Source organism: Halichoerus grypus, chromosome 5 (genome assembly GCF_964656455.1).
Source record: "Halichoerus grypus chromosome 5, mHalGry1.hap1.1, whole genome shotgun sequence".
Taxonomy (NCBI): Eukaryota; Metazoa; Chordata; class Mammalia; order Carnivora; family Phocidae; genus Halichoerus; species Halichoerus grypus.
In genome coordinates this window covers 58,732,407-58,747,730 of record NC_135716.1, presented here as the reverse complement: position 1 = coordinate 58,747,730, position 15,324 = coordinate 58,732,407, and the positions used below count along the sequence as shown (strand labels likewise).

Below are 15,324 nucleotides of genomic sequence, written 5' to 3'. Positions count from 1 at the left end.
AGAGAAAGATGTTCATCTGATGTTATTTATGACTGGTGAGATTTGAGGTACTTTTTGAATTTTCTTCTCCTGTACTGTTGAAATTCCTGAAAATGTAAATTATTTTTCCAAAAATACTGAAGTGATTTTTTAGTAAACAAAACAAAACAAACCCAAATCCTCAATTTATTAATTTGACCAGGATAATCAGGATCTGTGTACCAGCTCACACCAACCAGATTCACAGAGACTGTGAATCAGAATTGCAATACATTAATTAACATACCCAATCCTAGATCTAAGATATGTCATCCAGAGATGACTTTTCCAGGACTATATTTACTCAGGATTCTAAACTACGTAGTAGAGGGTTGCTTAATAGAAGACCATAGAATTAGAGAAAAGGCAGTAGCTCTAATCTTCTTAGGAAATTTCTTTGAAACTATCATTGGCTAAAGATTTGTCCTTCACTGAAGCAATTATCCTTTGTCAAGAACTGTTTTCTCACCCTAAAATCAAGACTCTATCTTCCCATCCTAAATATTTACTATAAGGTACAGTTTCCCAAGATTATGATTGATATTGCTTACACTGGAGGACTTTCCAAATCACAAATGCAAAAAAGTCATTTCTGACAAGATCATCTTCAACTCAAACCTAAATTTAATATCCATGGTAGCTACGATATCAGAAGTTGGCATCTCATATTTATCTCTGCAACCTTGGGTTTATCTCACTAGGGGGTTGTTTGAGCCTTCTGGGTACTGAATACATCCTGTTCATGAGGAACAAAAAGAGTACATGCAATGTAAGGAAGTAGAGCCTGTGGGGCTTTTTTTCTTTTTAAAAATTTAATGAAAAACATAAGTTAAATTCAATCCAAGGTTTAAAAAGTGATTAATTATTGTCAGTATATCTCATATCTTTCTTTATTAAAAAGAAATAAACATTCCACTCCTTTCTTGCATTGACTTGGGTTGAACTCTTTCATGGGGGAGTGGGGGGCAGAGATTTTCCACTCCACTAATATAAATGCTGCAGGATGTGTTAGTGTCATAACTTAGAAATTCAACTCAAGATCGGGGGATATTTTTCTCTGGGCAAGGACTGTCTTCCTTTAAATTTTAAGTAACTAAATCATGATGTATCAAATAAATTTAAGTTTTTAAAAAATTATTATTCCATTAAGTTTATGTATATGGGCTGTGAATCCTAGTAGGATAGAATTCTAGCTCTCCTGTTTTCTAGCTAGAGATCCAGTGTAAAACAAAAACCCTTTATTTACTTCATTTATAAAACAGCAAAAACATCACTTACCTACTTTTTAGGGTTTTCCTAACACTTGCAAAGTAATATTAAATGTTGAGAGTACATAATAGGAGCTCAATAAATGAAATCCATTTGATAATCAAGGATGTTTAGAAGTGCTCATCGAAATAAGAGTTCATCAAATTTTTGTTTGAGAGTAGCTTTTCTCCTGTTTCCCATTTCTCAAATCACTGACCACACTTGGAGTAGTTGGTCAGAAGATAGAAAAAGTACAGGTAATATCTAAGTCATTCTCCTTTGAAATTCAGAAGTAAGCACAAACATATCCACATACGTTTACTTGGTTATCTTCCAGGAATGAATGCATTGTGATAATGCATACAAACACATACATATTCATAATGTATTTTACACATTAATATAAAGCATTCAAGGACATGGAACATGTTCATTCTCCTGCATCTGTTTTTGCTTTCTTCCTATTTCCTCCCATCCCTTAAGAATTTGGGCTCTCTTCTCTCTCTACTTTTTTTTATCAGGAGAAACACAGGCTTTGCTAGGCAAATGTTTCTCCAAGTTCTAGTTCTTGTCAGTATCTTTTTCCGGAACTACACACCTGCTTCCAACTACCTATTTGGCATCTCCGTCCTGATGGCACCCTAAACTGACTATACCCAAAGTTGCATTCATTATCTTATTCCCCCGCCAAATAGGACCTCCTTCAGAGAATCTTATGTTTAAAATTGGAAATGAGATGGTTTTGACTCTTCCTCTCCTGATACCCTATGCTAATCAGTTAATTTGAAGTCCTTTGCCATGATGTCTTAATTACCTAGTCTCTCCTTACCATTCCCGTTTCTACCTTTCTACTGAGAGATTCTTACCTCAATTTTTATAACAACCTCCTAAATGCTTTCCCTACTCCAGCCCCCTCCCGTTACAACCTGGCCTACCAACACATTATACCCGAGTGAACCTTCCTCAATCACAAACGCAATAATTTACTTTCATTCTCAAAATCTGCCATTGTGAAACAGGAAATATAAACTCAGGCTTGGCATCTGAGGTTCCCTACCAGGTGTCATCAGGTTATTTTGAGCCCTATCGTCTTTGATTCTTTTGATTCTGAGGGTGTATAAATGAATGGCCCCACAAAGGCAGATCTAGTTTGCACGTGTAATTTTCTTTGACCCACACATGATTCTATACATTTGGAATTAGTTGCTTATTTCACTTAGTTGCTAACTTTACACATTGCCACATGACACAAAGCTAGGCAGTGAGTGGCCTCTTAAATGGAGAAACATGCCCTGGTTCACCATAGCCTTCATCTGATGGGTGCTCTACCACTCGATCTGGTCCCGGCTGGGTGCCTGTAAGCACGTGAATTTATGACACTTGCCCTATACTACCTAGTGCCCCAGCCAAATGCATCATTCCCAAATGCACAGCATGTCTCTGCTTATGTTATTCCATCTTTCTAGAAATGCCCTCTCCCTCCATCTTTCCTGTCTTTAAGGTTCATTTCAAACACTGTTACCTTCTGTGAAGCTTTCTTTGACCACCCCAATGGATGTTACTGCCCTGTTTTTGAACCTCTGTAACACTTTGTGGTTCTCTTATGGCCTGTATCCCACTCTTCACTGGATCAGTCATTGGTATCCTTGATTTCTTCCCATATCTCAGGGAGGTGTATTGATGGGTGCTTGTCCCCCACTCCTCAAGGCTTTCTGAAAGAGGGGTTTTCCTCTTGACCTAGACCTTCCTTCCTCCTCCCTACAGAGATGGAGCAAGTGTCCATCTCTCCCCTCTGGGGATCTTCCTGTCCACACAGTAGAAATGCCTTGCTCTACTTGGCAGGAAAGGCCCTGATGTGGTGGGTGAGCTTGTCAGTAATGACTGAATGTGTACATTTGTCCAATTCTGAAGTTCAGGATTAGGAGGCTCACTGTTGCCACACACCTAAGACAGGATTTTCCTTCCAGGTTTTACCAGCAAACAAAGCTATATTTTTATCTGCTTGAATACTTATCTCACAACTGTTTTCAAACTCAAGCAGGGAAAAGGAGGTGTTCTCATTGGACATCTCTAAGCCCAATAATGATTCACTCTGTCTTGAATCCTCTGCAGCAACTAGCAAAGTCATTCACTGTACAAACAGGCCCTCAAAACACATGTATCAAATTGAATCAAAGGGTATAATCAATATGTATAAAATTCATGGAATGTAATTTCTCCTATGTCATGTCCCCATAAACCATAACTTAAATGTCTTTTTGTAGATGTTAAAGAAATGCAAATGATTCTGTATATTACATAAAATATTTATTTCTTATTTACATTTCCATTTTTATGTAAATCATTGCACATAATATTACATATCAAAAAAAAAGAAAAAGAAAGGAAAAGATATATAAACCTTAGACATCGGTGAAGAAAGCATTGCACCATGTGATACTTATCAGCAGTCTTGCAGGTCTCGTTTCTTGCTCTTTTTGGATTTTCTAGTAGTTTCTTGACGAATGGTATCATACTCCAATATGGCCATTTTGGAAAGTCTCTGTAAGTATTGAGATGATGCTCCAGCAAGAGGATCGCTGAAGCCAGAACCTGTGAAGAAAAAGAAATCAACTATTAAAATTAAGCACACTGAAATGATATTCTCTAAAATACAGGGCAAACAAAATCTCTCTTCCTCAAATGACCATTAAACACTGCTAGTTCTTGATATATCACATTAGTTGAAGTAAAAATAGAAAATATTTACTTTCTAAAGTGATTGTGATGTCAAGTCATCTCAAAAATATTTAACTAGGGGTGCCTGGGTGGCTCAGTCGGTTGGGCGTCTGACTCTTGATTTGGTTCAGATTATGATCTCAGGGTCATGGGATCGAGCCCTGCATAGGGCTCCACTCAGCAGGGGGCAGGAGGGGTCTGCTTGAGATTCTCTCTCCCTCTCCCTCTGCCTCTCCCCCCACTCATGCTCTCTCTCTAATAAATAAATAAGTCTTTTTTTAAAATGTAACTAAAAAATCCTATAATATTCATATTTAATTATATAAAACTAAATCTGAGTCTATAATGTACTTTTTAAAACATGGGATGGCTGTGGAATTTATTCCAAAGCAAAAGAAACAGTCTCCAAAAATAATTAACTTGTTTCATACCTTACATGTTCATCAAGTTATTTTCTCCAAATATACCATTTCTCATAAATGCTAAGTTTAGTAAAATAGTAAAACTGTAAAGGAAAATGAATCATTCACTAACTGAACAGCATACTCAAGTTTCTATTATAGAGTGGTAGTAATAATAGTAATACATAACATATAGCAAATGATCTCTCTGTGCCAAGTACTTATATTTATTTCACCCACACAACACTATGAAGTAGGCAGTTAGTACTCTCTTGGACCACAGATATAAAAAGATTTAGTGGGGCTAAAAAACTTGCCCAAGGGCAAAGGATTTGAATCCAGATTCATCAAATTCAAACTTCCCATGCAATCACTACATATTGCCCTAAATAAGTAAAGATGTATAAATACTTCTATTTTGAAACATATAAAACTTTGAAAATAATGTACTGATTCAAACTGTTTTAAAACATTATTTAATTTCAAAACAGTCAAGTGTCAAAAAAAGCTATCTACAATTCTCCAGTGTGGTTATTTTTGGTTTGTTTTGTTATTTGAGTGCATAACATGAGTAGGAAGTTCAGAGAAAGACAGAGGGTAGAGGGAAAGAATATGATCGGGATACTGGTTCTTAGCAGTACAATGACCCTGACACTTAGAAAAACTCTCTGGCTACAAATTAACTGGATTCTAGATATTAACCAAATGTCAAAAAGTTTCAAAAAACTTCAAAACTTTATACAAACCAATACAATTAAGTTGGACGTTAACAATAAGATAAATTTAAAATCCTCAAATAGTTAGAAATTTATACACACATTTTAGATTATTCATCAGTCAAAAAAGAAATCATAATAAACATTAAATTATTTGTAACTAAATGATAATGAAAATATTACAAAACTTCTGTGATGCAGCAAAAGTTATACATAGAGAGGTTTATACCCCAAATTCCTATGTTAGAAAAGAAGGCTTAAAAATTAATAAGTTAGGTATAAGATATACATTAGGAAAATAATAAACCCAAAGAACATAGAAGAAAAAGATAATACAGGAAAGAGAAGAAATCAATGAAGTAGAAAACAAATTTACAATAAGAAAGATTTTTTAGAAGATGAGTTCTTCATTGAAGATAATAATAAAGAAGAAAAGTCTCTGGGGAGATTAATTAAGAAAAAAAGGCAGAAGGCACAAATAAATAACACTAAAAGAAGAGGGACACGTAGAGCGTGTGACTCTTGATCTCAGGGTTGTGAGTTCTAGCCCCACACTGGGTGTAGAGATTACTTATAAATAAAATCTTTAAAAAAAAAAAAAAAAGAAGAGGGATAGAAGTACAGATAAAACAAAAACTAAACTTTATGCCAATATATCTGAAAATTTAGACAAAATGCAAAAAATTTTAGAAAATATAACTTACCAAAATTGACTGAAGAATTAGAATGCCTTAAAAATCCTAAAATTAAAATGATTGAATCAATATTAAAATAATAATTCTTGCCTTGCTGTCTGTTTTGTTTGATGTTAGTGTAGCTACACAATCTTTCTTTTTATTAATGTTTGCATGATTTGTATTTTTCCAACCTCACACTTTTGATCTTTCTTGCCCTTAAGTTTAAGGTATGCCTCTTGCAAACAACATACAGTTATTTTTCTCAGTCTGATACTTTGTTTTTTCATTGAAATATTTAGTCTGCTTATATCTAATGTAATTTTTGTTATGTTTAATTTTAAATCTTCAATCTTGCTAATTGTTTTCTATTTGTCCTATATGTTTTATGTTTCCTTTTTCCTCCTTTCTTGTCCTCTTCTGAAATGATCAAGTGTTTTCTCATTTTATATTTCCCCTCTCTATTAGCTTGTTACTTGTATTATTTTATTATTCTTTTATTGGTTACCATACAGATTATCACATGTCTCTGTGACACATTACAATCTACTTTACACTAGTTATTTTACCATTTTTCAAATAATGCGAATATCTTACAATACTTTAACTCCACGTATGCCCCATCCTACCTCTGTGCTACTATTGTCAAGTATTTTATTTCTACACAGATTTTAAACTTCATAATACTACAGTTACTGCTTCTCATTCTTTTCCAAGTTGTTGTACTTCCTTTTTGTATAATTTCTTTCTTAATATTTTTTAGTGAAGCTCTGCAGACAATAAACTCTCTCAACTTCTATTTGAATGAAAATGTATTTGTTTCACTTTTACTTTTAAGGGTATTTTCACTGGGTATCCAATTCAAGTTTGGCAGTTATCTCTTTTTAGCCCTTGAAAATGCTATTCCACTTTCTTCTTGCTTCCATTGTCTACACTTAAAAAGTCAGTTGTATGTCTTACCATTGCACATTTGAAGGTAACATATCTTTTCTCTGTTTTCTTGTTTTGTATGTGTTTTTTTTTAACTTAGTCTTTTTATTATGATGTGCCTAGCTATGGTTTTCTTTGTTTCTATCCTGTTGAGGGCTCACAGAACTTCTTGTATTGTTGGCTTTGTATTTTTCATCAAAATTGGGAACTTATCAGCCAGTATGTAAATATTGTTTCTGTCCTACCTTGTTTATACTGGAATTAGAATTACACATGTGTGAAGCAGGTTTACCTTGTCACATAATGACTTGCACACTCTCTTCTGTATTATCTTTTTTCTCCTTTCACTTTAATTGGGTATTTTCTAATGATCTTTCATTTTACAAATCCTTTCATCTGTTGCTTTCCATTTCTCCCCCAACTTTATTGCAGTATATTTCACAAATAAAAGCTGTATATATTTAAGGTTTACAACACAATGACTTGATATACATATATATTATGAAATGATTACCACAATTAAGTTAATTAACACATCCATCACCTCACATAGTTATCTTTTCTGGGAAAGTAACTGGGTTCTCATCTGGGAAGATGAGAACACTTGAGACCTACTCTCTTAGCAGATTTCAGTATACAATTCAGTATTATTAACTATAGTCACCATGCTGTACATTGGATCCCCAGAACTTATTCATCTTAGAACTGTAATTTTGTATCAACATCTCCCCATTTGCCCCACTCAAAACCCTGGTAACCACCATTCTATTCTGTATGTTCGACTTTTTTTTTTTTTTTTTTTTTTTTTTTTAAGATTCCACATATAAGTGATTGATTCCATTAGGAACAAAGTCTCATGCAGCATTTGTCTTTCTCTGTCTGGCTTATTTCACTAAGCATAATGCCCTGTGGATTTAACCATATTGTCACAAACAACAGATTTCCTTTTTTACTGCTATATAATATAGGTGTCCCAGCTTTTCAAAAGTTCACGTTAAGCCATTTTACTTCTATGAAAGATCTACATTAGTATCTGTTTTTGCTAACTGCCAAGAAATCCAATAAAGATTTTCACTTTGATTTTAAAAAGGTAAAAACTGAAAATAGCGTTCAGTGTTTGTTTTGCAGCAAGCCATTATAGAGGTAGCATGCACCCTGAACAGTGAGGGTGGCACCATCAAGCTCCTTCCTGAACTACACTCAGCATCAAGCTGCCACAGCTTTCAAAAATTTCAAAGGTCAGAAACTCAAAGCAAGACTAGTATGCAGGCCATGCAATGGCCCACATGAGAGATGATGAGGGACTATCCCAAGGTCCTGAGATAATAAAGGTGTGTGTATAGTGAACATAACATCCACTTCGTTTATAAAATAAACAAAGCTTAAGAGAAACATTAAAAAGAATAAAGCAGTTAAATCAGTGGAAAGAAAGGAAGTTAAAAAGAATAAGTATGAGACAACCTAATAAGACATGTGGCAGGAGAAAAAAAATGAGCCAACTTACTCTTTGGTTTCTCCTGAAGTGGTACCACAGTGCAGGCCTTCTTAGTCTTCCTTATCCTAAAATTACATATTATCATAAAATCACTTTTACATAAACCCAGGGTACATTAATTTAAAAAATACAATAAGAGACAAGAAGCTGCTTTCAGCAAAACTCACTTGGTGAAGGACATCACATGGAAAGTAAATAAACATTAAAGTAAACTCATTCCATCATAACCAATCCAATCAGAAGCAGATAGGAACAACCCAACATTTCAGTTTTTGCTAACAAATTTTACCTGTAGGTAAGTGTTATGTCTAACTTTTCCCATATTTATCTTTATCTTAACTTTCTCTAAGATTGATTCAGGGAATGCTAAGAGGAAGGGAATCAAGATTAGATTAAGAGGGTATCTAGATAGGCCGATATAAACTATCGCCTACTTGTGCACATTTTACCTATTAACCACCACAATCTGAATTTTATCTTAATTAACTTTTGTTCCTACTGGAACAGACCTACATAACAAGTGGGTTATTAGAGGAAGTATGTCTTGACCGAACCTGCTGTAGGAGAGATAATCTATAAGAATTGCAAATTTCCTGTAACTATATTAAACTTTAGAAGTCAGCCGGAACTTTTAAATGCCCTTCACTTCTAGGATTACTACTATAGTTATATTACCAGAGCGTGCCTTGAGAGTCACTGAAAGTGTATGATTATAATTAAAGAAATTTGAGGGGCGCCTGGATGACTCAGTTGGTTAAGCGACTGCCTTTGGCTCAGGTCATGATCCCGGGGTCCTGGGATCGAGCCCCACATTGGGCTCCCCCTGCTCTGCAGGGAGCCTGCTTCTCCCTCTCTCTCTGCCTGCCACTCCCCATGCTTGGGCTCTCTCTCTCTCTCTCTCTCTGTGTCAAATAAATAAATAAAAAATCTTTAAAAAAAAAAGAAATTTGAAAAAACAAACTTTTATCAGCATTTTAAAAATAAATACTCACATATGGAGGGAAAAGAGGGGGTAAGGGGTTGTACACAAGACAAACAAAAATGCATTACTTTCCTGCTTTGCCATGACTGTTCATTCATGGGGCGCTGTGCAATATGCAGAGGAGAATAAAATACTTGCACGCAATTCGACATGTTCTCACTAGACTGGCTAAAATAAAGACACTTGTTTCAAAAACAGGGAAAAGAACTAACATTTACGTTTACCAAGCACTTCATAAACATTATGGCACATAGCCACCACTCTTCCACTTTGTATATGAACAACACTTGTCATAACATGAATTTAATATATTCAAATTATCCTTCACTGGCTAGGTAAATTCACACTCAAGTCGATGTAAAATGGCGAGGAATCATTTCACAAACAGCCAAATTGCAAATGAAAAAAACCAAAAAACTGAAATAGAGCAAAAACAGTAGGAAGCAAAAGGAAGATTAAGAGGTAGTTGGGCTAATTTAGGGGGTGCTTTCTGGGTTTCCAGTTTCTTAAAGATGAGCATATGCAATGAAAGAAGGGTAACAAGCCTGATCTGTACTGAGACAAGTCCATTGCCAGACTCAGCCCTACATCCTCCTCAGAGGGCCCTGAGACTCCCGATTAAAATGACAAGGGTGAGGGGACTGTTAGGGACAAGGGTGTCTCCGTAAGGATGGAAAGTCACTGTCCTTAAGTAGGTTTTATATTCATGTTCCCAACTGTCTCTGTTCTTTCTACATCCCTGCCATCCCTCCTCTGTACCTGTTACCATCTACTCCACTAGCAACTCACTCACTCTCTTCCACCATCCCTGATTCTGCCTTATTCCATTATAATCTCATGGAAGAAAGAGTAATTTTGCTTTTTATATTTTTACAGCTTGGAAATCTGTCCTCAGATAATATTAAGAATGATAGGGAGTGGTTAAATAAACTATGGATCCATTAATGAGATACAATGTAACCAGTAAAGACTGTTTGAAGATTATGCAGTGACATGAAAAGAATGACTATGTGTAATAATAAGTTAAAAAGGCAAAATAAAAAATTGTAAGTACACTAAAATCATAGCGAAAACAAAAGTCCCCAAAAATGAAGAAGAAAAGAAGAGAATGAACACCCAACAATAAAAATGGATATGTTAGGATGGGTAAATTATCGAAATATTGTTTATCTTTTTTTCTCCAAATTTTCTGCGAAGTTCTTATCTATTTTCATAATTTCATAAATTATGCACAACTTTTCATTTTTAGTGTATTTTCATATGACCAAAATTTATTTCAAGAGTAATTAACAAGAACAATAATACTAGTAGAAAACTCAATAAGTATATTTTAAAACTCCTATATTTGTGTGCTGTGTGTAACTGGCTGACTTTAAAGCTCAGGGAATATGAAAATACAAATTTTCCCCTAAGGAGAGTAGCAACTCAGACTACTATAAATGAATCATCTTTTTTTTTAGGCTGGCAAAGTGAACAAGTCCTGGACATTCGATAAATCCCTGATGAATAAATAAATAAACCAAAGCAGCCACCAAATAGAATATGAGACTGTCTTACTAACTTATAGATCCCTTTGGAGAAAGGGGTTTTCTTTTAACAGTATGTCAGCCGTCTGATTTATAAAAAGGAAGGTAATTATGATAATGGTTTTAAATGCCAATATTCAAAGTGAGTGGGACTTTTCTTTGACAGACTCCTTGTCCAATTGTCAGCGCAATTCTTCATCAGGCTGTCATCTCATTTAGAACCTCCCCTCACACTACGTCAGTCAGACTAGAAACAAAACCCAAGGTACTATATTTAGCATACAGAAATCTGTTAATATTGCAGAGAGTTCATTTATTTTTATTGCTAAAAATTCCAATATTCTCATGGGCAATCCATACTAGGGCAACGAATATTTTTAAAAGGAAGTCCTTAAGTCCTTTCTGGCAATGTCCCTTGAAAACTGAGAAAAGGTGTACTTGTCAAACCAAATAAAATTGCTACCTAGATTAAAACGTGAGATCCTTTATGAAAAAAATATCAGTGGGCAAGAAAGACTTCAATTCACTAGGCAGGAAAACCTCTACCTTTAGCAGTATTACTACAGATACGTGTCGAACACAAGAGAACTGAAGAGCAATGGTCTACCTGACTGGAGGCATCTCGGTATCAGCATGAAGCAGTCTTGGATGAACTTCCAGTGGAGCTGAACTTACACTTTTTGGGCAACTCTGCAGTCCTGGTAAATATGGCATTTTGACACATTCCTTGAACTCTTCTAGACCAAATGCTGTGGTATATTCTAATTAAAAATAGTATCATAATCAATGGTATTAATTCTTGATGAAATGTATATAACTTCTTTTACCACATACTAAAATGCATAATACAATATACTTAATCAGTCATTAAGTAAAGAAAATAAAGCTACTGTAATTTATCTAGTATCTTTCCCAAGAGAATACCTTTCAATTCCTACCATAGGGATTGTAGTGAAGAGTTGATTCAGGGGCTGATTAAGAAGTAGAACAAGGAAAAAGGACAGCTTCACAGATCTCCCACAGTTGTCACTGTCCTCTGCCCTCATTATTTTATATAATTAGAATTTCCAGAATATTAAAGAAATTCACATTGAAAGAGTTTAAAAGCACTTTTAAGAGTCTTGTATTATCTGCTATTTTAAACCTTTCTACCTTCCTGCTTTTATGTAAATAAGAGGTATAAATACTTGATTATTGAGTTAACAATGAGACATAAAAGAATTTTATTTCAGGCATTGGTTTTAATTTTCTCAGGGATGCCTGGGTGGCTCAGTTGGTTAAGTGTCTGCCTTCAGCTCAGGTCATGATCCCAAGGTCCTGGGATGGAGCCCCGCATTGGGCTCCCTGCTCAGTGGGGAGTCTGCTTCTCCCTCTCTCCTTCTCTCTCTGTTGCTCCCCCTGCTTGTTCTCTCTCTCTGTGAAATAAGTAAATAAATAAAATCTTAAAAAAATAATAATAATTTTCTCTCTGCAAAATTTCACACAAATCTATAAACACTAACATTGAAGCATCAAGGTTGCTTCTCCTACTGACCTCACATAAAAGAGATTATCAAATTATTTAAAAACAAAACAAAACTTCAAAATGAAGGCAATAAATGGGCAAAAACAGATTAAGAAATTAAAGGTTCAGGTGATCATTAAACTAATTGTAGAGAATTGTTTCTTAAGCTTTCTCTACTAAGCAAGTCTAACACAGCAATAAAAATAGTATCTAATGGGACTGGAGTTATATTAAATGCTCCAAATGCTATTTTGCAACCTTTAATTTTTCTTCTTCTGGAAAAAAAAAAGTTTCTCCTGATCAAAAAACATACAAATTCTCTTTTCCGCAATTGTATTTGGGGGTAAAGGACAGATAAATTTATGTCTTCTGAGTGTCTTTAATGGGAATCTAGTGAAAAGTTGAAAAAATAGAGCAACACACTCAAAACCAGGAGCAATGAAATGGGTTGAGGAGTTTGGATTTTACCATTTTCAAGAATTACATCTCTATTTATAAAGCTGAAGGCAGAATTCAGTGTAAACAAGAGATACAATTATAATTTGAAATTTGAAATATAAATTGAGATTAAGCTATTAATATATTCATACACATGTCAAAAGTCCTCAGATTAGTCTTCATTGAGCAACGGTAGAATATAAGATACTTTCCACATAAAGTTTTGGTTAGAATTATGAATACAAAAAGATGCTGTTAAAGATTTGGCTTTCTTAAAACATAAAAACCAACTTGAGGTGTTTAAAAACAAACACAATTTGTGAAAAGTAATATGACCCAACAGAGATAGCACTGCACTGATACCAAGAGAAGTAGTTCTTTAAAATTTGTTTCCATCATGAGCTACAGAATTACATTAAGTAAATTAATTTTAATTTGCTTCCATTTTTATTTTCCATAAACTTAGGATATTATCCTTCCATAAATGTTACAGAAATTATAAGATGTCTCCTGACTGCTTAAAAAAGTACATGTGTTTGTTTAAGGCACTATTTCTATATTTTCTTCAGTAAAATAATTGTAAAAATGAAGTTACCTTTCTTCATCTTTTGTGTTTCTAAAACTGCTTTCCTCCAACTACTCTCAAAAAGAAAACAACTGTCAAGGGAATTTCTGGTGACGTTAGAAGTAGCAAATTTGATTTCAGGAGAGAGGACTGGCATTTTTTCTTCTTCTTTCAACAGTGCTGATGAAAGTGAGATGCTGCTTCAGATTCAGGACACAAAATGAAAAAAAAAAAGTATTTCAGAGATAGATATTTTTTCTAATTTGTTTTCCATCATATAGATTAAATACTAACATAGGCTTACATGGAAAGTTCACTTATAACATGTAAATACATATTCTTGGGATTTTAAAGTAAGAGGCCTTTAATAATAGAGCTAAAATTGGTAGTAAGAGTTTTTTCTTTTAAATATTTTAATAAGTTCTTTCAAATCCCTGGTCACAGATATTTAGGAATATAAAAAAAAATTAAAGTCCAACAGCAAGTTATGGTGCACAAGACAAGAAAATGTTTAGGATTCTCTCAAATATATTACCGTTGCACACAATGACCAAGTGGGACTTATCTCTGGGATGAAAGGTTAGCTCAACACACAAAAATTAATGTGATATACCACTTTAACAGAATAAAGGATTAAAAAGTCACATGATCATCTCAATAGATGCAGAAAAAGCATTTGATAAAATTCAACACTCTTTCATGATAAAAACTCTCAGCAAACTAGGAATAGAGAGAAATTATCTCAACATAATAAAGGCATGTAAAGCCCACAGTTAACGTCACACTCAATGGTGAAGAATCAAAAATTTTCCCTTTAAGATAAGGAATAAGGCAAGGATGACCACTCTTACCACCTCTATTCAACTATAAGTCCTAGCCAGAGCAATTAGGAAAGAAAAGGAGTCCAGACTGGAAAAGCAGCAGTAAAACTGTCCCTGTTTACAAATGTCATGATCTTAAATATGTGGAAAATCCTACAGACTCCAAAAAATCACTTGCACTTTTATACACTAACAATAAACTACCTGAAAAGGAAATTAGGAAAGCAATCCAATTTACAATAGCATCAAAAAGAATGAAATACTTAGGAATAAACTTAACTAAGCAATCAATGAACAACTTATACACTGAAAAACACAATGAAAAATTAAAGAAGACACAAACGGAAAGATAGCCCATGTTCACAAATTAGAAAACTTAATTTTGTCAAAATAACCATACTACCAAAAATGATCTACAGACTCAATGCAACTGAAATCCCAATGGCATTTTTTTTTACAGAAATAGTGAAAAAATTTCAAAAATTCATATGGAGGCACAAAGGATCCCAGATAGCCAAAACAATCTTGACAAAGAAGATCAAAGCTGGAAGGACTAACCCTAACTTGCTAATTTCAAAATACATCACAAAGCTAAGGTAACCAAAACAATATGATAATGGTATAAAAACAGACACATAAACAACTGGAAGAATAGAATCCAGAAATAAATAGACATATACACAGTCAACTGACCTTTGACAAGGATGCCAAGGAGTACACAATAGGGGAAGGATAGTCTCTTTAACAAATGGCATTGGAAAAACTACATATCCACATGTGAAAGAATGAAACTGAACCCTATCTTACACCACACACAAAAATCAACTCAAAATGGATTAAAGACTTAAACCTAAGACCTAAAAGTTAAAACTCCTATAAGAAAACAGGGGAAAAGCTTCATGACATTGGTCTTGCAATGATTTTATGGATATGATACCAACAGCACAGGAAACAAAAGCAAAAATAGACAAGTGGGACCTGCATCAAACTAAAGAGCTTCTGCACAGCAAAGAAAACAATCAACAGAGTGAAAAGGAAACCTATAGGCTGGGAAAAATATTTGCAAATCATATATCTGATAAGGGGTAATATCCAAAATATATAACTCCAAAGCAAAAAACAAAACAACAACAAAACAAAACAAAACAAAAAAACCCTAATAACCTGGTTTAAAAATAGGCTTAAAGACTTGAATAGACATTTCTCCAAAGAAGACATACAAATGGCCAACAGGTATATGAAAAGATGCTCTGGCCAAGGTCAAAGAGGCCTGTGTTCTCCTCTAGGA

At 34.3% G+C, this 15,324-nt stretch overlaps 1 protein-coding gene across 2 annotated transcripts; it reads right to left on the bottom strand.

The window, feature by feature from the left end:
• Window positions 1-3,600: 3,600 nt before the first annotated feature.
• Window positions 3,601-13,910, bottom strand: C5H8orf89 (chromosome 5 C8orf89 homolog). Of its 2 annotated transcripts, XM_078071679.1 has the most exons (5): window positions 13,246-13,910; window positions 11,316-11,469; window positions 9,251-9,350; window positions 8,210-8,265; window positions 3,727-3,858 (listed from the first exon to the last, which is right to left on the bottom strand). In XM_078071679.1, exons 1-4 carry the CDS (start codon window positions 13,370-13,372, stop codon window positions 8,251-8,253), a joined length of 396 nt encoding a protein of 131 aa, XP_077927805.1. In that variant the 5' UTR covers window positions 13,373-13,910; the 3' UTR covers window positions 3,727-3,858; window positions 8,210-8,250. The 2 variants fall into 2 exon arrangements, with proteins under 2 accessions (XP_077927804.1, XP_077927805.1); XM_078071678.1 differs by lacking the exon at window positions 9,251-9,350 and having other exon boundaries at window positions 3,601-3,858.
• Window positions 13,911-15,324: the final 1,414 nt, after the last annotated feature.

Bases quoted from the DNA above. Each gene is read 5' to 3' on its own strand.
- C5H8orf89 (XM_078071678.1), bottom strand. From the start codon at position 13,372: ATGCCAGTCCTCTCTCCTGAAATCAAATTTGCTACTTCTAACGTCACC. The intron at 8,266-11,315 runs GTAGACCATTGC...ATGTAATTTTAG, and splicing joins ACCGAGATGCCTCCAGTCAG to GATAAGGAAGACTAAGAAGG. The intron at 3,859-8,209 runs GTAAGTTGGCTC...TTTTCTTCACAG, and splicing joins ACTTCAGGAGAAACCAAAGA to GTTCTGGCTTCAGCGATCCT.